At 32.7% G+C, this 27828-nt stretch overlaps 1 protein-coding gene across 2 annotated transcripts; it reads right to left on the bottom strand.

Moving 5' to 3' along the window:
* Nucleotides 1–2514: 2514 nt before the first annotated feature.
* Nucleotides 2515–23023, bottom strand: LOC134688398 (uncharacterized). Of its 2 annotated transcripts, XM_063549096.1 has the most exons (14): nt 20344–23022; nt 15603–16053; nt 14691–14886; nt 13260–13400; nt 12585–12767; nt 11918–12197; nt 11117–11252; nt 10071–10617; nt 9057–9114; nt 7364–7563; nt 6643–6751; nt 4708–4953; nt 4293–4326; nt 2516–3180 (listed from the first exon to the last, which is right to left on the bottom strand). In XM_063549096.1, the coding sequence occupies exons 1-14, from the start codon at nt 22865–22867 to the stop codon at nt 3171–3173; spliced, it is 5115 nt and encodes a 1704-aa protein (XP_063405166.1). In that variant the 5' UTR covers nt 22868–23022; the 3' UTR covers nt 2516–3170. The 2 variants fall into 2 exon arrangements, with proteins under 2 accessions (XP_063405167.1, XP_063405166.1); XM_063549097.1 differs by lacking the exon at nt 4293–4326 and having other exon boundaries at nt 2515–3180; nt 20344–23023.
* Between the last annotated feature and the right edge of the window lie 4805 nt (nt 23024–27828).

Below are 27828 nucleotides of genomic sequence, written 5' to 3'. Positions count from 1 at the left end.
CTTGATTGTGTGTTCCAGTTCGTGGTTCCTTGCTTCTAATTCTTGGCACCTTGATTCCAGTTTTGTTCTGTTGTTATTTGCTTCTTGGGCCGCCTTTTCTCGTAGTTTGACCTGATCTTCCATTTTTTTTAATTTTATTTCCTTTGCACGCAGTTCACTGTATTTTGCGTCCTTATGTGCAGTTGTTGTGTCTTCTTTTTGGCTTTTTGCTGGTTGCTGCATGGTCATATTGACAGTCTGTGTAGGTGATGATTCCACATCTGTCTGATTGTCTTGCCTTGAGGCGGCTGTGCATATATAGCATTGGGGTTCCTCGTTGATATATTCCATACATTGCATGTGACATTGTCTGTTACAAGTTGAGCATACGTCAGAGCCTATTCTTTCCATAGATTTTTCACACTTTGGGCATTGTTGTGCTTGTTCCTGATAATCAATCTGTAATTGCTCTTTTCTAATTTCGACTTCCTCCATTAGTAAGGTTTCGGCTAACGACTCCTCAATACTTTCCTTGCCCCTTACTTGCTTTAGTGGTGTATCGCATAACTTGCATGTATAATAGGTGTCTGTATCGTCCGAGCCTTCCACTTGCTCTATTTCGATGGCAGATAGCTTTTGACAACTGTGATGAACCCAATGATTGCCTGTCTTGCAAAAAGTTCCTTTTGTTCTGCAAGGTCTTGTACATTTTGGACATATGATTTTACTGCTGTCAGTCAATTGCTTAAGTTGATCTTGAAGTTGATTGTTTAACAGATCCACGTGTGAAACGGTCAATGTTTTTTCACATATCTTCTTCAGCCTGAAAATCGACACACTTTGATAGTGCTTTGTAAAACAGTGTACCCATGTTCGTCTTTTGAGCTTGAATTTGTATTTAGAAAACTCGAAATTTAAACAATTTTCAAAACATTATTTTAAACTGTATGTAAAATTATTTCATATTTTTCTACAACTGATTCATCCCTCAGTTTGGGACAGTATGTTCAGTTGATACTGTGTTTTGTGCAATCACACTGTTCAGATACATTGACCTGAGTAAGTAGGGCATCTTAATTACGGAAAACAAGTACTGGTACACTTTTATTCCCTGACGGTAAAATATTCCAAGTTATTCCAATTACTCCCCTTTGCACGTAAAAATATGTTTAAACAGTTAATACTTTTATAGTGTCGACTCTTCGGGGGAAAGTTCTATTTAGGCTTGGTTAATGGTCGGGTTGTTTCCGTACAGAGTCCATATATTTTCATCTAAAACAATCTTTTGACGGACGACGAGTGGCGATTTGCTGTAAGATATATATAATACTTCAGGTACCCTTTGAATGTTTGAAGTTATGAATCAAAGGCGTATAACAACAAAACAATTGGATAATGGATGTGGTCAATAATATCATTGCTAATATAGAATTTACCAATGTTGATTTGTAAACACAATACATTCATATTAAAAGAGGGCGAAAGATACCAGACGGACATGAATCGAAAAATAACTGACAACGCCAAGGCTAAAAAGGAAAAGGACAAACAGACATATGACGCAACATAGAAAACTAAACAATAAACAACGTGAACCCCACTAAAAACAAGGGATGGTCTCAGATGCTCTGAAAGGGTAAGCAGATCTTGCTTCACATGTGGCATACGTCGTGTTGCTTATGAAATAACAAATACGGTAAGTCTAATTCGATAGGTCACATTCATGAAAAGGAAGGGGATTGTAGCTACGACGTTAAGAACATATCCGATATCATTTGTGAAACGGTCAACGGTCAACCAACTCGTGATGGCGTCCGTAAAATTTACGAAGAGATAATTTCAACTTCAACATATGGAACTCTTGCTTTAATAAATTTAAGGTACGGTATTGTTTACATGTGCCGTTAAAAAACTTCTACATGTAACAGACATATATCTGTTGCAAATATTAAGCAAGAATATGTATATGATGTAGGATCATGTTCGTAGTACAAGGATATTTTTATCCATATTTGAAGAAATATCTTTGTACTCCGAACAACTCTTTCAAAAGATTACGCAGTACCGGTGCTTAATAAATACAGAGACTTGTCTGCCCAGGGTTGGTTACATGGATATTTCAAATATTTGATTCGTCAAAAAATTCCAGCTACATTTGTTGTTTTGGCATGACATAAGATTCTTATTGACATCATATCTTCCCGTCCTCACATATATAGATTTGTTTATTTAAGTATCATGTTTTGATCTGTTGAAAAGCAACTCAATAATACATAAAACAAATTCATTATAATTTCCAATAAAAAACTGATATAAACGATAGGTAAACTATACTAAGATTTCAAATACCAAATGTTAACGTGAGGCTTTTATTCTTGAGTGTAAAACATGAATGGTTTTTGTAAAAGACATTCTACACGACTGTGTCTAATGCGATGACACTTGTTATAATGAATTTTAATATGAACGAAAACTATGATCAAGATATTGCAACATTTTATTTTTCAATATCACAGTACGGTGCTTTCACACGAATAAAACTATATAAAGTCATAAATATTGCATGTAATAAGCATGTAAATTATATAGAAAACTAATATAGGATATATAAACTTCTAAAAATATAAGTATTATAAAATAAAAAATATTCATAAACTATTTAATAAATGCATACAAAATGGCAAGCATTTAATAATTGCAACAAATTGTTGTAACATGTGTATCTATGTGACACTGAGTCCTCATCCAACTAAGATTTCATAAAAAATATTCATGAAATTTCAATGTTTTCAAAGGATCATTCATTTTTCTATAGCAAAAAGGTAATGTGAAATATTAAGCATCGAATATACATACCAAAATTATGTTTATTTCTAATAATCCATGTCATTTAAAGGAGGCCATCAATGTATTCAAATTGCTATGCAATACTATCATATTAATGAAATAATTTAATCATATACATATATGATAGGTGTTCCTACAAATGTTTAGATATTCTGCACTGTCTGTATAGGAGTTTTTATATATAAGAGTTCTGAAAAGACAGATGCAATGGTAAGACTAGTTCTGGTATCACAGATAAATAGCACATCTAACTCTGTATTACAGATAATCAGCAAATTTATATTGATATCACAGAAAATTTGCGCATCTAACTCTATATTTCAATACATCCTCAACTTAATGTCTCAATTTCTCCTGAAAAAAATAAGATACGCTTATATATGTATAAAAGTTTTTTTGACGATTGTATATGAACAAGTGTACACGAAGTACCATACAGACTTTTCTAACGATACGTAAATACATAGGAAGCAATATGCAACAAAAGTGAAATAGCACAATCCTCCTCATATATCAACTTTGTCCTTTAAAACTGAAAAATACATTGCGAAATTCACGAATTAGAATGTTCAAGAAAGGCATGATATAAATATATATTAGTGATAAGGACGGACTACTGGATGTTTGGTGGCTATACGACAAGTCATAACGACTCCAGCAGATAACAACGTGTACTAGTTCAGACTACGTGTCTCAGTTCAGACAACGTGTACTAGTCCAGTATCATCAAATTGGTGTGATTGTAGATATAAGTGAACAGTAATCTCCTGTGTCTTAGTGCTCATCTAGATTAATCCGGAACGCTTACTCAGACACAACAGCTTGATGCTTGATTACTACATGCACAGATACGTTAAATATGTCAGCACTAGTATTTGTTAAAAATGATTAATAGTCTTGCATGTTTAATTAGTTATTGCTACAAAAGGTCAGCAAAAGATACCAAAAAGGGATGTGTTACAAGCAAACGAATGCATCAAATCCATGCAATCGAAATCAGGCATGGAACAATTGTTGGTACATGAATATGGTAAAGAGGTAATATTATGCAATGCATTCAAAATAATGTAAATCGTATCTCACTGCTGCAGATAAATCACTTGTAATCATTGATCTACAAAATGTATTAAAATTGACACATTTGAACTAACATTATTGAAATACTAAACTTGAGGGACAAAAAAGTGACTAATCCCCGCATCTTTTGATACACTTAACTGTTATAACTCAGGACAAATGCCTGCACCAGAAGCGTATAATACAAACAATAAAATAACCAGCCCAGCAAGTACGATTTGTTAGATTTTTCACTTATGATTTTGAGCACAAACAAAAGAAAATATTCTCCGTTTAAAGCATCAATTTGTTAATAACGACAGAAAGACAACAAGGTAGCCAGTCACCAGAATAGGAAAGGAGATCACTCGGGTCTATTTGATTGCTGAGAAGAAGAATTGAATACATACTCATCCTCTGGACTGCAACTTTCTTCTACTGAAACTAATTGGCGTCATGATGGTAAGTATAAATTTTCCTATTAAACTGAGATATTTTTGTGATGGATTTGTCTAAACCTTTTGTTATTAGATTAGATAAGATCTTCACTAACCGAAAATTTAATTCATAATCAATAATTTAATAATAAGTATAATATTTAAACAATCATTTTGTATCACTTTTTTCGTCAATACCTATATAATCAAAACAATATCATATTTTATTTATAGTCGAATAACAAAAGATAATTTTGAAAAGCAGAAATTATAAATAAAATACAATAAAACTTCATAAATTCATTGGCATTAGTTCCCTTAATATTTCATTGGTAATCTATGCAAACAGTTTTATTTTTGACTTGACAGAACTTTTGGTTAAACTTACGTGCTAGCTGCCGATATCGACATTTTCTAAGGCGATCTGTCAATTGATGGACAGAGGCTTGTTCCCCTACCACAGATTGCCATAGCTGTAAACTATTAAAGCACTTTTCCTGAACTGATGGTTTACTTTGATCTATTGTTCTTAATTGGTCTTCAGCCACTCCTAATCGTCTGGCAATTATCATCCAATTCTTGACAGCATCAGGGTTCTGTGCCACTTTCACAAATGCTCGTTTTAATAGTGTATCTTTAAAAAAAGAAACAAATTGCATGATTTTTATACAATATGCTTTGATTAAAATTGGTCTTCACCTCACGTATTTAGAGATTGAAATCAAATCATGTGATTGATAAAGCCCCGGTCACAATAGATCGTACGGTTTAGAGTCGTGTACGTAAGGTTTATTAAATAGTTGGCGTGGCGCTGTTGTGCAAAATGTTAAAAAAGATTTCGAGCGGTCACATCAGCTACCACATGTCCACGATGGGTACACGACAGAACAAACATGTAATTGTACTGTCGTTGGTTTGTCGCAAGTCTGTCGTGCGACAGTCGTACGACACTCGTCAGTTGTTTGCGACTATTTATCAGGTTTTCATGTCATTGGATGCGCGTGTTACTTCCGTTTCACTGTCGTACTGTACGACTGTCGCAAAACAGTCGTGGGTCACTCGCACGTTTGTCTCCGAACTACAAGTATATAATGAAGGCCCGATTTATTGGGTTAGTGATGCGAGGGGTGACTCTCAGCGAAAGCTCTTAAAACATGCATGGCTCAATCTGCATGAATCCAACGAAATCACCGACACATTCCCGCTCCAAATCTTGCCCAACATGGCGCTGCTCGATCCATGGTCTAACCCACCAACGTTGGACGTGTTGCTAGTTCCTTTGCTGTTCACGGGCTCGAATAAACGCTAACAGGACCATATTCTGCTTTTGTTGGAGTCCGGCAAGGCGCATATTAAGTTAAGCCAAACGTAATCGTTCTGGTTGAATAACAATTCTCTTTAACCGGCAGACTATATGTTCTTTCCAAACATTCATTCCCGTTGAATTGTATTCCTCTAAAGAAAACGAAAATATGTTGCACGACGAACGTACCACTGTCGTACGACAGACATTCAATGTTGTGCGAGCATCGTAAGACATTTTGTATTCGTGAGACAGTTGTACGACTGTATCACGAGTGTCGTGTGACAGTCCTGAGATTATCTTTCGACCGTCATGCGACAGTCGTAGGATTATTTTTTTTTATTAAAATGGTTTATGTTGGTACCTACGACAATGTGTTTATCACACGACAGTTCCAACACTGTTGTAAGACACTCTCATCACAGCCACAAGACAGTGACGCGACAAAAAAATCGTAGAGCATAAAAGGTGAATGTCCAATTTTCGTCCCACGACATACGACAGCGCCACAATGCTCAAAATATCGTGCGACTGTCGTACGAGGATCCCAGATGACCCGCGATTTGACGAAATATCATGTCGTGGAGCTGTATAGATGTGCCGTGAGCTGGTTGTGACCAGAGCTGAAGTAAGCGCGCATTTGAATTATATCATTTTTACAACTTTGTGTATTATAGTGTAATAAAGCTTTTTACCACTTGTAATGTATCTCGACTTAACTTCCCTTTCATCTACGCCCCGCCCCTGTTCCTGAATATATTCTCTGAGGCGCCAAAAAAAGTAGCCTTTCGAGTGTTACGACTGTAGCATATATCATAAATAGATATAGGAAAATGTGGTGTGAGTGCCAATGAGACAACTCTCCATCCAAATAACAATTTTAAAAAAGTAAACCATTATATTTATCTTTATACCATTCATATCATGCTTCGTTGGCTATATATTAAAACCAAGCATTAACTTGTACTGTTTTTGCTGTAAGCATAGTTTTTATGCCAAATGTATATAACTTGTGCATACTTTTATTTGCTTTAGCCATGTTTCGTTTGTATTCCAGGTCTTTGTCCCTCAGTTCACTGGCTATATCACTTCGTCCACAAGATGTCAATGCTGTAGCTAAAATATCAAGCTAAAACATAAAAGAAAAAGGATGTTGTGTAATCATAAGATTGATTTTCCACAAAGTCATGCATTTCTAGCTTTCAGTAATAATCAGTGCATATAGATTGGTACTCGGTGTCTTCGATGTACGGTTTGCTTCCTGCTAATCTAATGAACCGAAGCGTTTCCTACTTTTTATGTTACACCACTATCCAAGGTAATCTCCAAGGTAATCTCATAGTACTGACTATACGATACGGTTTTGCTCATAGCTAAAGACGTACGTTGATACATTTAAATAGGTGCTGACATCCATTTCATTTTATGAACTCTGACAGTTACAACACATATCCTTATTTTTCAAATAAAGAACTATAATAGGTATATCAGATAAGAACATATGCCATTAACAATAGTAAAACTTGCCCTTACTCACTGAAAAAAACAACATCAAAGAAAGAAGATAAACGAAATAAAACAAATCATCAAAAACACACATATCCGACTTAAACGAGATAAGGAATACCCGAACACGTGTAGGATACACTGAAATTTTACACTTTCAAATCATACCATTTTGCTAGTTTCAGTTATCAAAAGAATTAATTTAGTAATATGGCAGTCTCATGCCAATTCTCACCTTGTTGGCACTTCTAGGAATTCTCTTTGCCCAGGATACTAACATATCATACCGGATCTTCTTTGGGTCTGGATTAGCTGTATTCTGTCGGAGAATAGCCTGGATCCGGACACTTTTAAGGTTCAATACCTGTGCTAACATCTTCCATTCGTCACCAAGCTCGTTAGCAACAAATTCTAGGACATCCTTCGTATTTGGAGCTACAACAATGATAATAAAAAAGGTTATATTCAAAAAAAGATTCACATATGGAAGACTAAGATTACGTCATTGTTTCTTCATGAAGAATATGACTGTGGTGATCCGAAATTTTGTATTTTCGGAGTTTGAAGTACATGTAGTCTATCGTTGTTTGAAATACATAACCTCCATTTACATTTACTCATAAGTTGAACGATATAAGGTAAAATAACCCGAAAAAAATAAACTCTGAGGAAAATTCAAAACAAAAAGTTCGTAATTAAAGGGCAAAATCAAAAGCTCAAGCACATCAAAAATATCCTTTATTACATTTTTTTTTATCAAAAACAAATACTAGGTTGTTTGAAACAAAAGAAGAACATTTCATTGATTATTACTACTTTTTGCACAGAATTTTCTATTCCAAGTTCTCAGTTGAAGTTTAAAGTTCGTTAACTGTGGTATATCCTTGCTAAAAGCCTCTTTCTTTTTGTGTTTATACAGCAACATAATATACATAAATATTGTTATTATTTGCATTTAAATAAAACAACAATTTGTATTTCTTCTATTTCTTAAACACATGTGTTCAAATATTGTGTAACTATTGAAATGTTGAGACCACACGACCTTTTAAATGGTCTATTACCACGACTTTCTGTTTAAATGTCAAAGGTTCGTTTGCACCAGGGGCCTGTTTATCGAAACTGTCCTAAGATCGGTCCTGAGAATTTCTTAGGACAGAAGTTAGGATAAAGTTATGACCGACTTACGACACGTCTCAGCATGCACATCGAAGCTATCTTAGGAATAGCTAGGACGTCCTAACTGATATCCTAAGTATTAGCGGAAAAGAAAATACAAACCCAATATGAAAAATAAATAAATTATGATATCATATTTTATCAATAATTTTATTTCAAATAAGGTTAATTAGAAACTAATAACTAATATGTAGTTTTAAATTAAAGGTAATAAATATGTTTTGTAAAATAATTGTTCATTTAAACTGTATGAAACAAAACATGACACAAAAATAAAAAAAATAACAAACTAACTGTAAACAACTAATATAATACGTAAAAATCATAACATGTTTTTAGTGAAGTGAATTCGAAGTGTCACATTTTTATTCTTTATCAGTGCAAATGCAAATCACGTGCATTATTACGGAGAAATTCAACTATGTTTACTACTGCTTTGAAAATAATACGCGTGAAAATGAACAAAAGAGCTTTGATAAAGGAACCTCACTCATAACAACGCAAAGCAATGCATTTTAAAAAATAGTTTCACGGTTTTCATTAGAAACAAAGATTGATAGAATTACTCAGCTAGTAATATAGTTTTAATGCAACAACCTGTGTTAAGAGGTTCGTTCATATGTATTGTACACACTCCGAGGATATTGGTCGAGTAAACAAGAAAATCTTGATGCAAACAACAACTCATCTAAGAAGTACAGTGTAATCTGAAATTGCCCGAGTATAAAAGAAATGTTCCCTTTTCTCACCTTCAACGTGTATTTTCACAGGAGCTGTATTCAAAGGCTGGGGTGGTTCTGGATCAGGCTACAATTAAAAAAAATAGTGTTACCATGGTTACTATGACATATAGTAATGGCTGCCTTCTGATCAAAGTCTTGACTTGTATACCAAGTCGGATAATCTAACGGTTTATTTAGCTTCAGTAATTTGTAGGTTATTCCCTGATTTTCGGTAATTATCATAATTTAAGATTTATTGCCTTGTGATTTTTATTACGTAACGTTAAGTAGACTTTAAATTCAACTAATAAATGTGCAAAGTAATACATGCATCTTCAAATCTTATTCAATTTAATTTAAATCGATACGAGGATACGAGGTATGTAAATATTATAATCAGGATGATTTAAAGTAAGAAAGTTTAAAACCATGAAATTATAAAACCTTTGATAATCAAAATCGTTACATAAACATAATGTTAAAAGGGCTTATAAAACGTAGATAAATGGCCTGATTTAACTAACATGGCATAAAATGAAAATTTGTTTTTAAATTACCCCAATTATTGATTTATTTACAACACCAATGTCAATATTTAAAAACAAAACTTCGCTTAACAACACTATGTTTTTTGAGTATTTAATTCAACTTTAAACATTCTTATAACACGTATCTAAGATCCTCGCGTTGTTGTTTACATCATCATATGCATGTGTAAAAACAAATGGCAACTGTTAATTTATGATTTACCGTCATGTTCATATTTTGACACCAATGCCTTTAATCTAATTAAATTAAACTTAAGACGTCAATTATTAAAATCAAGTCTTTAGGCTGCTGTCTTCTTGGAATATAATATCTCATGTCTTCCTTTATCTACTCCTTTCTTAGATAAAAACAATTATATTATAAGCTAGAAAAATCTTGCGTACTCCCCAATATAACTGTAGAGACCCGGTATTAATAGAAAATGCTAGTGAATGACCGGGCTGCTTTCATTGTGCAATAATATTACAAAAGAGAAAACACGTTATATATTACCTTTGGTATATTTATCAGTAGTTCAGTCAGTAATTGTCTTTCCTTTGTAACTTCTATGTGTGGGGGTTTCTTTGGAGCGCCAGGGGTTTGGTGTTCCATTATATGTAGTTTTCTATGAACAACATCAGAAGAAACTTGTGCAAATCCTCTGTACGTGTGGAAACTTTTCTGAGCAAACTTTTCAATTTCTTCAACACTAAAATCCAACCTGCTTCTAAAATGCGTGTTGAATATAAGTCTTAGTTTTTCAGCTTCCTTTGTACATTGAATGTTTCCTCTAAAACTTATGTCTAAAATTTGACCTTCTTTCACTATAATATCTTTACTAGGATTTGGTCCTTCCTCGTAGCCTAATTCTCCAAACTTGCGTATAGCGCGCTCAGCTCTGTTTGATTGCTCGCAAGATACTATAACCTCGTTTGGATCATCGTTCTTTTGGCGTAAGAATATTTGAATAGTTCTATACATAATTGATATTTCCAACATAAAAGCTATCCTCTCAACTTGTGCAACTGTCATTCCTTCCTTTGTTCTCAAGATCAGATATCTGTAACGTATAAAGCAACCATCATATAGATAATACATGTGCTACCATAACTTCATTTATCGTATTTACATCGGCACACAACAAACGTATGGATAAAACAGAAAATTGTATTTTGGCTTTATTCATTAAACGATAGATATAAGAAGATGTAGTATGAGCGCCAATGAGACAATTTTCCATCCACGTCACAATTTGTAGAAGAAAACCTTTAATGGTCAAATTACGGTCTTCAACATGGAGCCTTGCTCACAACAAACAGCAAGCTATAAAGGGCCCCAAAAATGACTTGTGTACAACCATTCTAACGGGAAAACTAACGGTTTAATCTATATAAAAAACAAGAAACATGTAAGAATCACATCAACAAACGACAACTACTGAACATCAGATATATAACGTTCTGTACAATATGAAACAATGGAGATACAGAGTGTCCCTCGGTAACAACCCAACAACACAATAAAAAGACTTATAGTATCTTTGTATACCATACATTTACCTGTCACTAGGTTCTTTGATTTCAAAAGAAACAATGTCTTTATTCCTGGCCTGGAATAGAGGTACATCCTGTAGCTTGGTCCATGTCTCCTCTCTATTACTCCTAACCAAAAGATGAATGTCCTCCTCGGATTCATCTAAACCAGAAACACAATCAAATTAATTTTGAAAAATAATTTGAGCGATATTGATTTATTTCCTTCTTTCAAAAATGTTTAAGCGCAATTCCGAATTCTTCAATTTGAATGACTTAAGTTTCAACTAATAGATTATTGTATCATAAATACGTTCCGGCATGCAAATGAAGTAGTTGACGTCTAGGTTAAACGTTATGATAAACAGGGGACTTTTTACAAATTATATGAATAATTCTATAACATTTTGAGTATTGAAAAAGTAAAGTAACAAATGATCCAGGAGGATTCTGTCACATTCTGTGAAATACATTTGTATTGACAGGTTTTAATGGAGTCGTCTGTTTTTCAAATTCTTTTCAACCTTAGTGTATTATAGGCGTTATATTCTTGATGTTTTGGTAAATAACTTAAGAGAACTTTACTGTTATATTCACAACATAAAAACACATACTGTGGATTCATTATTATTCGTTGGATACCAATTTTCGTGGATTTCGTGGGTACAGTTTAACCACGAAATTAAATGTTCAGCGAATGACAAATTTTCTATAGGCTTGTGTGCAGACATTGGCAAAACCACGAAATTAAATATCCACGAACATCCAATTTTTCCCTTATCCACGAAAATTGGTACCCACGAAAATAAATGAACCCACAGTATTCACCTTCATTTTTAGAAGACTGGAATCCTGTAGACGGTCGAGCTGTCAGTGGTCGGCCATCGTGACCACTGTCTGAATCACTTCTATTCGTGGCCATTGCTGTCTGTGGTCGCTTGGGTCGAGTGGTATTAGGAGGGAGCGGTAAAGTCATCAATAAAGGTTTGGCAAACTTCCGGTTTGGTATTGAAAATTTAAGGATCGGGCTGGCAGCCAATAAATTGTTACATTCTACCGGGCTTCGCTGCTTTAATTCTGTTACTGCTGATAATTCAACTGGCTGCACCTAAATAAAGAAAAATAGGGCGATCTAATACAAGTTTGCAATAAATGAGATATATACTTTAAAATAAAGAAAATCAGTTAAAATTCCCTAATGAAATGGCAAAACTAAGAGCTGAAACACATCAAAATAATGACAAACAACTGTCATATTCTTGACTTGGTACAGGCATTTTTAATTAAATGCAGTTCTTCTTTCAATTAAGAGAGGATTGCCAACAGCCAGTAGCTACGTGTGGTTCCCTTTAACATACATAAACACAGTAAAGAGTACTAAGTTGAAACTTAATTTTTGTATAACTTCATATGGGTTCTGTACAACTTTGATTTAACCCATCATGGCTCAGTAAAACACTAAAGCCTATCTGATCACTTACCACATTACACTTACCTCTATGTTAATGTTGGTGTTCATCTTAAACATGGATGGTTTACATGTGAATGAGACTCTGGCATCAACTGATGAGAATACTTTGTTACCTTTCTTGGTAAACGTTAGTGTGTCTCGTTTGAGTCTTAGAACCACCACATATGTCCCGAACTTTCTAGTTCTCGTTTCAACGAACCTCAATTCCTGAAAAGTTTTAAATACATAAGTAATTATATATGTTATCTTGGAGGAAAATGTTGGAAAAGCAAGTTGGTGAATATGAATGGTTTTGAGTATGTAAGGTTGGACAGAAATGTTAATGCTGATCGATTCAGTATTGTAGAAGTTAAAACTTCAAAGCTTTAATTTTGTATATAGATAAACTGCCTAGAAAATATATATATGGATAGTATATGGAACTGAAAACTGAACTGTGTATAAATTTTCACGAATAAATTTATATAGAAAGAATTCTTATAATGTTGACACTTTGATGGAACATGCACAATAACAAAGATTAAGTATCTCTATAATTCAGAAAAAGAAGTTCAAATGCCGTCTTCGTACTTTTTACATACATTTACGATAGAACCCCGGGTATCTAAGAGACGAAAGATTAGCATGAATATTCTATACTTTTAAATAACATAAGCCCAGCTAGGTGACATATAAGTAGACATATTAGTAACTTCTTACTTTGATATCATTTAAAACCAGTTCTGTAGAAGGAAGCTCCGCCCACTTCCCATTGGACTGTAGACATTTAATGACTGCTTCCTTCCCTGGTATACCACGTGGTGTACAGTGAGGAATGGCAATGGACATTGCTTGTTCGAACTGTAATAGACACAATAGATAATGTATAGAAAAATAGTCTCCTTAAATCTTAATAGACATGTAGATTGTATGAAAAATAGACAATTTAACAGTAAAATGTTCATGTTGCCTTTTTTTCTAAAAAAAAATATGTAATATATATGCTCTTGCGTTCTGCTAAGCCCTGTATTAAACCACTTTTCCCAGTTCTCAATTCGGTTTTGAAACTTGAATCTCCAAAAGAACTTCTGCAAAAATTTTTTGTTTCTATTATATTCGTGCAATATTTTGATAAATATTTGTGTACAAAAAATATTTTCGAAAAATTATGAAATGTAATTTTCCCGATGAAAAGATAATCTAAATAACAAACATAACTAAAACTTTTGGGTAACATGAACATGATGAAGTTAATTCTCCCTGCTTGATGACTTTAAAAGTATGAGAGATCATGTAGAACTATTTTCGGACTGATAATGAAGTCTATACACTAAATTACATTTGATGTGTACTGATATTTTAATGTAGTATCCATTAAATTTAGTTCATTGAGGAAAAAGTTGCTTTCATCATCGAAATTCCGAGTGCATTATATGTTCAATCAAATAATATTAAAAGCTTTATTTAAAGTCGGCATTTCAAAAATAACCGACAAATCAATATAAGGTCAACTTTAAACCGATGAATTATTCGACTGAGACAATAGAAAACTAAACATCAACAATTGATCGTTGAAATAAGCATTTATAAACAGCATTGATCGATTAATCTTATAGTAGCATTGGAATTGTTCATATTTATTTTCCATCTCAAAAATGAATTAATGAAGATCAAATCAAATTATATGCTGCGGAAGTGAAATTAAAATACGAATTTAATTAATAATGTAAACAAAACTTTAAACGAAATAAGTTTTTATAAAAATCTATATCAAAACTGACATTTTTAATGAAGTACGCAACAATATGTTCATGTATGTTTGGCTGGTAGATAAGCACAACTTTATATTCAATTTGGAAGAAGCCGATTGGTTTTTGAATGACTACGCAGCATATGCATAATTTGTGAGCCTTTGTTTTGCGTATTTATACTTTCTTAAAATTTTACGGAGGAATTTTCACTTTGACCTTTTGTTACTTTGTCTTGCTAAACTAAAATCCAAGACGACTGAAGTTTAATTTACTAATGACAACATGAATAAATATAAAATTAGATATTTTCTTCCTGATGAACTTGTTATATCTTATACATACATGTATCTTCTCGATGTCGGAAGCCTGCATAAGACATACCATTTGATAGCAAACTTACACTAAATTTCTTCTCGTTGTCTGTCGGTTTGATCTCTATGATATTGCTCACGAGCTCTTCCGTCTCGGTCAGCTCTAGTACACCAGTATCCTGGTCAAGTCTGGTCACTTCAACATCTTCTCGATTTAGAGATCCTTTAATGGACCTGATGATTACTCCCACCCCGGGGTCATAATCACCCGGATCTACGCTGTATCTGTTAACAAAATAAAAATATAAAATTTCAATATTTATATACATCAAATTCAAACTTTTCTATTAAAAAAAAAAAACATGTTGCATATTAACTTTTTTTATTTTTTTCAAAAAAATTACAAACTGTTGCTATAGCATCACTTTAGGATTTATGTTTTACTTTCAGGAACCATTTGAGATGTTTTAACTTTTATTTTTATGATAATAATTCCAACTTGGTTGTTTGATCTTGCATCCAAATATTTGTCTAAGAGCTTTTTCTGATAAGGATGTTTTTAGTGTATCGTCTTTATATCTTTATATCAACCGAGAGCTCAATATTGAACACTTTGAAATATTGACATGAACTCATCATATACATGTACATGTACCATGATATAGGCACACATATCATTATTGGTCGGACTCTTGAGATAAATGCATAAAATAGTTAAAAGAAAAAACACAATGGTTAGAGGAATGGTGAAATGAGCATACTTACACTAGCTAAGGAAATGACAGACCAAAACAGGAAGTTACAGCAATAGCACAAAACGGAACATCATTGACATGGAAAACTGATGTTAAAATATGTGATCTGTATAACAAGCAATGGACAGAAAAGAGGAAAAATAAATGTCTGTAATGTAATTTGAATATGTTCAGCTACAAATATGTATATGCAGTGTTTGATAATATCAATTACCTTTCATATATTTGTCGAAAAAATATACCTACATGTATCTGGGCCAATTATTTGGATTTATTCTTTCTGCTTCTTTTCTGGCCTTTTCTTCATCAGCACGTTTCCGTTCATCCTGAAAAGTTGTTCCTTTCTTCTTTGCTTCTTCCATTAATCCTTTGTCTTCTACTTCTCTAATTTTTCTCTCTTCCTCTGCCTTCTTTTCAGCCCTTTCTTGTGCTCGTTTCCTAGCTTCATCATCAGCCTTACGTTTCTCTATGGCCGCTTTCCTTGCCTCCTCAGCGGCCTTTAGAGCCACTTCTGCCGATTCCCATGCCTTCTTTGCCAGACTCTCTGCCTCTGCAGCCTCGATCTCGGTCTCATTAGCTAGCTGAGTTGATTCTGCTACTGCTATCGTTGCCTTGGCAATTGATGCCCTCGCTTCTGAAGCTTTGGCCAATGCAGATCGTTCCACGGCAATACGCTCTTCGCGAATTTTGTGTTTCTCTAAAAATACAATTATGCTTGGAATTATTATTTGATGCCACTATTTTTCAAAGTTTAGTCAATAAATACAAAGTATGTCTCAGCTTTATAGAGATTTGGGTAACTGGACATATAACTTAACGGTTTGTTTGTCCATACTTAAAAACGGTGACCTATTTGTGTATGATTTCTACGGTGCTGATTTGAGCTGGTATGCAAAAAACCACTTTAGTCAAAATATCTAATCGTAGTACTTATTTATCGTAGAACATTTAGAAACATCCGTTCATTCGGAACAAATTTTAACTTTTAAAAATTGTTTTTGCATATCAGCCTTTAAAAAGTTGGTGTTTAACGTCAAGTTACAAATATAATCGAAAAATCAGGACAAGAACATGTTAATTTTATATGAACACGGCCCTAGTGTTGTATTAGACCGACAATTTGGATCGTCTTTTGCACGTGCTAGTTTGAAAAGTTAACAGTCCGCAAGAAGACATGTTATCCTATAACATTGGTCTTACTTTGAGCGAAATACTTCTGGTTCTTACTCTGAATGACCTAAAAGTACAACGTGCTAAACGAGAAAAAAAAACACAACAGCAAATTGAAAATGGTTTATAGACTTTTGTTTGATACGATTATGAATCGAGTCTATGACCAATCACAATCGAGGCGGGCAGCCTACAACTGTTTCGATGGTCCGTAGATTACATGTTGTTAAGTTGAAGCAAAAAGTCTGTTATTAAATACTATCAAGTCTACATAGAATGTTTCCCTTTTCAATGTCATTCAAAAATACCACTTAATTAGATTAATTGAGAATCGATATATAGCAAAGGAATATTCAAACTTTCAGGTCAAAACAAACCGATATCGTTTGGGGAAAAAAAAGAAAAAGTTCAAATTACGACCAATAGCACACACAAAAAACCATCACTAAAAACTAAACATCATTAACTCCACAAAAAGCCGTGGACCAAACGTCTACTTTCCGACCAGATGTGACTGCATGTATGCACATGGTTCAAGCCCTACTTTAGCAAGGGTTTTGATACTGACGGGACAAGTCAGAAGATGATCATACTTCTATACCATAGTTACTCCTGGAGATGGATATATGTGTAATTTCAAATATTTATATAGGCCCCATGTCTTTCAGAAGTCATATTGAATTATGGTAATCAATTTCATTTATTATATTGGTTGTAACGCAGAAAATTGAATTTTGTTAAAATTGGCGGTAAAAATAAACATTTCATACAAGTCATCAATTAGCTTTCATGTCGATTCGGGTTTTAAGCAGTGATATAATTTTGTATAATGTGTTTATTTTTCTGTTTCTGCATGGGGAAATAACTAAGATTGCTGTTGATTAATATTTTCATTACTTGGTGAAAGTCCAATTTAATTTCCTGTCCCAAATTGATTTTATAAAACGTCAACATCAAATACAATTATAAATCTTTTCAGAAAGGTTTAATTTTAGTAGAATATTTGACAAAACACCTAATAGATATTCCCCACAGAGATATCTATGGATTCAAAATGGATTTATTTAAACGTGAATGTCATTTCAACTGAAGGTTTTTGTATTTGTAAAAAAAATAGTTAATTCACACCTCTATAAATGACTTCTCATATATTATATTGAACCTTGACTGAATAGGTAAAAATAAAATTAACGTACACAAATGTCTTGTATTAAATACTATCAAGTCTACATAGAATATTTGAACAACGGCTTACTGCTTGAATAGAAAGGTATCTTAACCCTACACTTCTTGCCTAGTAATTTTCATGCCTAAATTAATAATTATAGACGAACTAACGTGTTAATCATAAGACCAGAAGATGTTCCATTGAATTCTTATCTCTGTATATTATTATGTGAAATACAAATTACAGTTTGATAATGTTAAAACTGAGTTCATAAAAGTAAATAAGTTCTTAGAGGTAAAACTGTGCTTCATTTAAATAAAATGTTACAGAAACCACTATACATCTACGGTTAGTTTAGGCTTCATTTCCTTTGTATATATTTAGTATATTAATTAAACATGTTAAAATTTTGAAAAGAGTTTTACTTTGATGTAACAGATTTGGGATTTTAACTTTCTAAAAGGAATGATTAGATATGAACATGTCTGTAGCCATATTAATGTTAAACAAGACACAACGAAATTTAGTCATGAACTGATAAACTGTTTATTGGATTCGTGTTCAGCGGAAAGTATTCCAATCATAACGTAAGGCGGGACAGGATAATATTCGGCACCTTTTCGCTACTTAAATTATTTTTTTCAAGCGAAGTTGATATGCACTATAGAAAATATGATAATCAAATGCAGGACTATTTTTAAATGTTTACTGTTACTTATGCACTGACTCAGAGATTAAAATTATAAATGAACTAGTAATCTATTTAACCTTTACAATTATAATCCGTGAATTATATACTTTGGAGTGTTATTATGTCATCTGAATCAATTAAATTTTGAAACTAATAGGCTTAAATTTGAACAATAAAAAATTACCAATATACACCATGTACAGTTAACTATTATAAAAAATATTTTTTAATATTGAAGTTTAGTTAATTCCAAAGGTGAGCCAATATGACATATAATAAACTATTTAAACTGTTATAAATACCCTTTTTGTAAAAAATAAATTAACAAATAGACCTATACTGGTGAGGGTTCAGACCCATGTAAACATTTTCTATAAAAAGGTGAGATATCTTTGATCGTTCAAATCGTTAAAGAACTGATTTAATCGAAATCGTAATGTCTAATTGAAAATTTCATTCGACCTTCGACAATAAAAGGTTCTATACTTGAACGGTAACTTTTATTCAATATCTGTCGTTGCTTGATCTATCCCTCAAAGAACCTCCCACATTAACCTCCAGAATCGCTTTATTTTTATACCTCCTCCTGCATATAATTTTCATTAGTAAAATACAGTCACCGACTTGATAGACGTAGTGTAGAACTGAGTGAATGCTCAGATTTAGTACATTTCGCCTGCTTTATGTTACTCTAATTGATAGATTGACTGTTGGTTACTTATCGTCCAGTGACAGATAGTTCATGCATGTCCCGTAATTCTAAGCAATCATTGTTATAGTTTAATAGTTTATTACAGCTGTATACCAGGTATTGCTGTAATTACATGTGTAATGTTTGCATCAATTGTTTATGTCGTTGTGATGTTGATAGCAGAAACTTATAATATCTTATATTCGAATCTTTTCCAGTTTTGAATATTGTATAGACATTTGTCTTTTGCCGAGGATCGTACATTTATCTCAGTTTGTCTTTATTTGTTTGTGTCGTTAGGTTTCTGTTTCACTAACGTACTATATATACCGACACTTCTATTTATTGACATACAATTTACCCCCGTCGACGAACCTCGCATTAAGATAGACTTTTCTTTTAATTACACACCGTGTTTTTAAAAGTCACGTTTTAAATAGGCTTAACGTTCTTTATTTTTCTCTATAACTTAAAGAAAATATAATGTACCCGTGATACAAAAGAATGTTTAATATAAACTGAAGGTTGATGTATCGATCGTCATTTATATTATTGTCAAATGTTTTCATAGAACTTTTGAACTTTTAAAATTTAAAATTCAGAATTAACAAGTTATCAAGTTTTGTCACTTTGAATTTAAAACGTCTGATATTGTTATGAAACAAAGCAATGTTTATAAGTGTCATAGAGGGGGGAAATAGCAACACTATCTCGGGATTGATTTTTAAATCCGTTATTAAAAATTCTTTAAAAGTAAGACAGTATTTCTTGTTTGAATGTACTAAAGTTATAAGTATACAATAGAAGACTTATTTTACCTTGCATACTCTTATCTCTGTATTTTAACATTTAACAGAGAAGTTAAACTTATATAAATATATCTACATAGACCTTTCAATTATGACTAGCTTTTTATCAAATGTTTATCTACGTTTCAAAAAATATATACATGTATGTATTACATGCTTCGTGAAATGTGAAATGTCGAAAACAAAACCCTTCAAAGAAACATTTTTTTTTCAGTTTATAGCTCGAGTTTTGTCCACAAAAGACTCATCATTGACGCTCGAATAAAAAAATCAGAAGTCGTAATACAGTTTTTTGGAAAACATTGAGAACCCACCTATTCCGACAGGTTTTGACAAATACATCGAAAAATTATTTCGAAACTCCTATTTCTACATCCTTATGTACTTTAGATACTTATTCATACACCTCTGTAATAAGCACATTATGTAGAAAAAACATTAACATAAAGAACACTAACCTTCTTCAAACTTTTCTTGAGACTCCATCCATGTGGTCAAATCTTCTTCCCGGAAGCGTTTTGCTATCAAGTTGTTCACTTCATCACCAGAAGAGCGTAAATCCTTTAGACATTTATTTAAAAAAACAAATAAAGATTCATATTTTTTGTATGCATCTCTAAGTGATACAAAATCACCCTTAAATTTATCTAAATCCATCACAAAATCAGACAATGGTTGATTATTTAACCGTGTTGTATACTCAGACATAAGATCCTTCATATTTTCCATTAAATCTTGAACTTTAACCTCTAGTTCAGCCACAGTCTCAACAGCGTTGTCGATTTTTATATTCCTTCGAATTTGTTCAACAGATTCAACGCCAACGTCATCTATATTTTGATCGTTCTCGTGTGTGTCATCCATGTTTTGGTCAGCCTCGCGTGCTTGTGTATGGGCTTGACCATTGTCCGGTATCTTATCATTTGTTTGAACCTCGGTATCAACTGCTTGCTCCGGACTGTTTTCCATATTTTTACGTTTGTCCTGGTCGTTTTCAATTTTATTATCCTTATTATTTTCACCACCAGTTTCATGTTCTTTTTTAAAATCTTCATTTGTACCCCAATCAGATACGTTTCTTTGGCGGGAATTAGATTCAGTTACATTGGTCAGTTCGTCATCGTCACCTCTATCAATATTTTCCTTCCCTTCATTGTCACTATCTTCAGAAAACACTCCATCATCGCCGTTTGTAAGGTGTACTGGTTGTTCCTCGCTAGCCTTTGTGGTATTAGTTCCTTCCATTTTTTCAGTTTCGACGTCAGAATCAGAATTTTTAACAGCTTGTCTGACAAATTTCTGCCTTGCCATTGGCTTATTGTCTTTATTTATTAGTGTTTCACTATTTATTTTGTCAGTATCAATGGGCAATGGAGCATCTATATTTGAAATGGGTTCAATATCCTCTAAAGTGTCGTCAGGACTTGATTTTTTCCGTGTTTCTTTATTTTTCCTATTTTGTGACTCTCTTTCTGCGTCTGTTAGTGTATCTGATAATAACGTTTTTGTGTCAATTGGAGGTTTTTGTTTAATTTCCTCACAGTTTTCAGATTTATGTAGCAAAGAAACGACAGAATCGTTATTCTTGGACTTTTCAGACGCGGAATCCCCGGTTGTACTGACCTTGGTTTTCGATCCTTTATCTTGAGGAGTGTCACCACTGTTAATAACAACAGGATCTTCACTTCTATACGTTGGAAACGAGTTATCACTTAGTGTAGCATCATCGCTTTCTTCCGCCTTTTTCTTGTCAGAATCCTCCTTATCTTCACCAGCGCATTTATGTTTTGAATTTTCGGAAAATGAAACAGAAATTTGAGAATGACCTTTTACTGAGACTTCCTTTTGGTCTGATTTTTTTTCAGAAAGACTATTGACACTATGGTCACTAGATTCAATGTTTTGGTTTTTACTCTTTCCAACGTGAATATGCTCGTTAGCATCAGATCCTACCTCCTGTTTGTTTTTGTCTTCACAATATGAAGGCCAACTTGACTCTGTTAGTGTTGCATCATCATCGTCATCTTTATCCTTGTTGATATCCGAGTTATCCTTTGATTGTTTCTTGACATTTGTATTTTCCACGTCACCAGATTTTCCAGTTTTCTTATTGCTTATCTCTGTTGCTGTTTTACTGTTTAATTTTGTTTCCTTGTTCTTAATGTCTCTATTATCCTGACAATAAGATGGCCAGCTGGACTCACTCAACGTAGCGTCGGCGTACTTGTTATTCCCAGAATCACTTACTATTTTTAAATTTTCCTTGGAGTTTGAATCAGGTTCGAATGTGTTGGAATATGCATATGATTCACTATGTTCTTGTTTATCTAAATCCTTTCTCGGAGTTGACGTTGAAGATGGTTCTTCTTCACTTTTTTCTATTCCAGTTTTTTCGAATTTACTTGTAATCTTTCCTTTATTTTGACTAGGCACTATATTCTCTGACACTTTTTTCTTTGTTCCTTGTTGTACTGGTTTATTTTCTGGTGCGCTCCACTTGTCCCCTTCACCATCAGAACTTTCGAATGAAGACGAGTACGAGTCGTGACTATATTCCTCCGACTGTTTTACACCGGTATCCACAACTTTGTTAACTATTGTATTATTGAACGAAACTTCTTGTTTATTAGTGACATTTAAAGTCTCGTCACCTTGAGTCAATACTTGGCGTTCTTTATTTGAATCTTTCCGATTTAAATCACTATTTTCATTACCACTATTATCAATACAATTTAAAACCTTCGATGGGGAAGCACTCCTCTGGTGATTGGTCTGATCACTAGCTGTATCATGATTTAAATTATTACCATTAAAGTTAAACGCCTGTTCTCCGTCTAATTCGATTTCATTAGTGGCTGTCATAAAATGAATGTCGTGATCTTTTGATTTTATCTTTCTTTTCTTTTTCTGAATTTCTTTTGAAGCCCGTCTTTGTTTAGTATTATTGTCCTTCACAAAAGGTCCGTCATTTTCTTGAAGCATTTTAATTGACACTTTTGTTACAATACCTTAAGTACGTTCTACAATTCAATGTAAATCTAATATCTGTCCATTTTATTTACGCTGTTTTGTATGTAATAGCCAATTTGTACACTTAGAACATGTCTTTACAATTAAGAAAGACTTGGAAATAAAATTTACACATAAATCTGGTATCGACCAAACTAGCAAGTTTTAAATTTTAAGAGGCTTAGAGTATGAACAAAGAAACGGTTATATATACCTTAAGTTTATAATAAAATCTGGTTCAACCACTTTGTTTTGAGAGAGTTGTTACGGCATACAAACAAACTCCAAGTACAAGTAATCATATATGTTACAGTCATACTTATTTGTTGGTGTACGTTTGAAGTGCTGTCTCAAGATATGATTTGTAATAAATCCGTACAAGACAAAGGTATTAAAGACTACCATGTTAACTTATTTGAAGAGAATTACAGATGAATCATGAGTGAATAGTTCTTTTAAAAACGGTCAATTGCGGTTTGCATGGTTACATGTTTTTTTTCATTTTTTGTTATAAAAAAAAGCCACATTTCCAGATTAAACCACGGGTATATTCAAAACTTGCTGCCGTAAAAATCTACGGATACAATGTACAATTATTATTTTTTACAAGAGTCTCATATAACCAGAGACATAATACAAATTTTGTATAATTATATGTCTCTGATATAACAAGTTAATTAGAATGTGTTACCCCCGCAAGAAAAAGTGGTTTCACATAAAGTGTTTATTTTGTAAATACAAAATGTACTTCAATTTCTTTTAGTATCTTATTTCCACTATCTTTAAAGAACATTTACGGATGAAATTCACGCATAAAGTTTGCAACATGGGATATAAAAACAATGCATCCTGACTATGTAGCTCTGCCATAATGATCATTGTTAATGGTCCAAAAAGTCGATATGCAATTTTAGCCTCATATTATGTCTGTCAAGTAGTACCAGTCCTTTTTTATTTCTTTCTTTTCTGTAAATCGCCGCTCTATTCTGTAGGTCGACAGATCCAATTAATTATAATACAATGTAACTAAAGAGAAAACAAGCCTCTTAAACTTCATATTTTTGAAAAGCGACAGTTACATATAGTTTAGTTATATACTTCCATCAAGGTAGAGGATAAATAAACAGCACACATACTCAACGTAATATATACACTACTTAACGAGATAACAATAAAAAAAACATCGAAAAAAAATTCTTAAGGTGGTATGGGTGTCTTCCTCCATCTTGGATTGTAAAAAACAGAGAACCAAATTTAAGGTCCAGATTTTCTATCAAATTAGCAACATTTGATGCAGGAATGAAGTGTTAAATTGATCATTCATTTAAAAGAACCAATTTATAAGAATATAACTTATAATTATTAAATATCTCTGCAAATTTTGATTACTTTTAGTGGTTTTTTTTTTTTTTTTTTTAAATTGGCATTTTAAGGGGAAGTAACTCTTAAACTGTGCATTTTCTGAAGGATTCTACATGGAATTTTCCTATTTTGTATTTTAGCCAGAAAAAAACCGTACGGTGACCCTATCTTTTCTTTTGATATTCTCAAAGCATTGTCTGAAAGCTATCTTTTCCTTAAGTATTTAACAATTCTATCATTTTGTTGAGTTTTAATACCAAAATGGTGCTTTTCCCTGTATAATCCATACAAAATGTATCATTTTGTCACGTACTGTAGCTTGAAAAAATGCGCGGTGACCTATCATTTTTCTTATATTTTTCAACATATATCAATAGATACTGCGTTTTGGCAAAGCATGAACAAATTCTATCATTTTTATTTTAGACTCCCATACCACCTTAAAGGAAGCAATAAAATATGTTTTTAAACATTTGAAATCAATTATTATTGACGTCGTTTTGGAAAAGTTCGATACATAAATCAATGATGTCTGACGTGTAATTAGGATATGTAGTGGGATTATGCATATCGAACTGAAGAGATAAGATCGTTTAAAATGTTTGAATTTCCACGTTACGTGACTGCACACTTCAATATTATATTAAATTCAATGATAGCAACTGAATAAACATTTAAACAAACCGAGAATTATAACAGATTTTAAATACTTGGTGTTTCATTTCTATCATTCAGATAATCGCTTTAATATCAATGATTGTTGTAGAGTTTTAAACTGTAAATAGGGAAATAAGTTGGAATGATTTTAATGAGACAGTGACCCAACGATACAAAATCAAAAACTGTATTAAGAGGTCAACTTCGGCCAACTTTCTTCCAAAAAAAGACAAGTGTCGTATAAACACGCTGAGCGCTTAATCGGCTTTGATCGAAACAAATGTTAAACGCAACATATATATGTCGTCTTACCCAAAGGTAGGAATTTGGCAACAGACAACAAATAACATCATTATAAAGAATCAAATATGTGTTTGCGATTTGGGCGAATGTTTGCTATGCATGCGAATCTTTTTATTTTTTGTTCAACAAATTTTAAGCAAACATAAATAAAATTTATAACGTGAGTAACTGTGGTTCTGAATCACAAATTCATTTTATAAGACACGAAGCCGTACTTCTTTGAATATACAATAGTAAAGCAGAGTATAATCTACATGTTAGTAAGTTGGTAATCCAAAAAACGAAGGGAAGAACAGATATACATGTGTACTGTACCAAGTAGTCGGGACAAACGATATCTGTCTTAACTCTGCACAACAATGCATATTCTTCTCATACAATGTAACAACGTTCTAATATCATCACTAGTTTTGTCTAAATTATTGATCATCATATCTATGTAAGTCTTTTCACAATACTACAATATAAGATTTAAAACCCTGTGTGAAAATAATAAATTGATAACTCATATTGCATAATATTGTCAAGATTTGAAATATTAATGAAAATTGATGCACACAAAACACAGACTTTATCTCATATGCATGTATATTGAAAAAGTATTGATAAATCTGACATATAAAAAAAAACCCGTTGCTTTAGACGAAGTACAAATACAAACAAAAGTAAATTGTTTTAGTACACATTGTAAGTAGTTAATGAAACTTGACTTGATTTAGTTTACACAGTCATTGTAAAAGTAAAATAAAAGTAATCCACAATGGTTTATACCTTGGATACCATATGTGATAAGGAAATCCAAGGGTTAAACTTTCTAACCTAGAGTGTCAGGAAGATTTTGGGGGCTTTTAGTACAGGTTTTATCTTGTGGTATTGATCTATAAGGTTGAACAATAGGGTTACAGCGGTAAATTCGTACTCATATGAAATAGTTTAACTTACAAAATCAATATATAAAAGTTAATTGAACATACTGGTCTCGAAACAGTATAAATACTTATTGGCACTCATAATACATCTTCTCATATCTATTTACACATAGCGTTTAAATATAGTCTTGGTTTTGATTTGAAATATATACAGTATGCTTGTATACATTTTTATAAACTCTCAAATTGCCCCAATCTGTTCAAATTGGGACTTTCTGCTATCTGTGATTAGAGAAAAAAGCCACTAATAACATATACCATACACGGAGCTGTGATGCTGCTAATTTTTCTAATAAGGAATGAAATAAATTTTAAAAATAGGGTGGGAAATAAATTTGAGTTATTATTTTTTCTTGAAGAATGTAGGCTTGCCACACCCTTCATTAAATATTTCTATAGTAAATTTTGTTGATCACTGGTGGTTCAGTATGCAGTTTTTGTGTCAAGAAACACGATACTTCTTTACTATATCATAGTGTAACTAAGAATACACATCGATTGAACTGTCTGTATGTTTTCTTCTCCCCCTTGTTTACTTGTACTTATTTGGAAATTAATACTCTAAAAGCAGCCTCCATATTGTTAGCACAATTGAAGAAAGGTAGAGTCTTGGGTTTCCGAACGATTTTTTAAAATTTATACCTACCTAGCTCGTTTATAACGCTTGAAAGGTCACCGTCATAAAAAAAAGAATAAAAAATCAGTCAATCTTTACTGGGTTAATTTTATTATTTGATATTTTATAAGAATTGGTTCAGTAATTAATGCATGGGCCGAACAATGCTAACAATAGATGCATGATACCCCAGTAGCTTGATTATACACGAGAAATAGTATTATTCCGATGATAGGGAGCTTTAATAATATTGTTTGCAGCTATGCCACTGTTTCAGTTTTTCAATGGATTTATTTCAATACATTATTGGATGAAAATATTGAAATCTTGTAATTTTAGATAAAAGCTGGGAACCTTTAAAGGGGCGGGTTGTTTTGTTCAAAATTTGACATCATTGTTTATGTCATTGGGAAGTTAAGTTGAAATGTAGATATACAGAGAATAACATTAACTGTATACAAGCACCTACTTTTCGTTACCTTTTGGTTTGCTTTAGTCCATAACATTAAAGTCATGTATGATATAATAATGATATCAAATTAAGTGGAGTACTGTCTACAGATAAACATTATCTTGGTACATGTACACATGTGATACATTGTATGAACAGATCTTTAAACTTTCATACGTATATAAGAAGAACTCACATTTTTGGTAGGTTCCAAATCGATGGCAGATTCATAATAGATGGTAAATGTAACGTCATGCCGTCACAAATCTAAGCCGGCATATTTTTTACAACCTGATGTATGGCAAGTAATCAATGTCGGATTTATGTTGTGTGCAAATGAAAAACAATGCAGTACATTTTCGACCAATGACTTGTCTTAAGCATGTGAAAATATACGACAACGGGAGCATGTCTATAAACATGTGTTCAACAAGAATGTCATAATGGTCAACCAAATCGTGATGACAACCAAATAAATCAGAAATGATAAATTCATTTAATTATAAATACAGACTTAAAATTATGTGCTCTGCAAAAAAAAAACATATTAAGCTGTGCATAGTACCTGTTTAACCCATTCGTTACACCAACTAATACGTTCTTTTACAAACAAAAA

Source organism: Mytilus trossulus, chromosome 10 (genome assembly GCF_036588685.1).
Source record: "Mytilus trossulus isolate FHL-02 chromosome 10, PNRI_Mtr1.1.1.hap1, whole genome shotgun sequence".
NCBI classification, from domain to species: Eukaryota; Metazoa; Mollusca; class Bivalvia; order Mytilida; family Mytilidae; genus Mytilus; species Mytilus trossulus.
The sequence above is the reverse complement of the archived record's forward strand: the minus strand, read 5'-3'. Positions and strand labels throughout refer to the sequence as shown.

Coding starts and splice junctions, on each gene's coding strand:
- LOC134688398 (XM_063549096.1), bottom strand. CDS start 22,867: ATGCTTCAAGAAAATGACGGACCTTTTGTGAAGGACAATAATACTAAA. Junction 9,115..10,070: donor TACTGATAAATATACCAAAG/GTAATATATAAC, acceptor TTTTAATTGTAG/CCTGATCCAGAACCACCCCA. Junction 4,327..4,707: donor TCGATATCGGCAGCTAGCAC/GTAAGTTTAACC, acceptor GACGCCAATTAG/TTTCAGTAGAAGAAAGTTGC.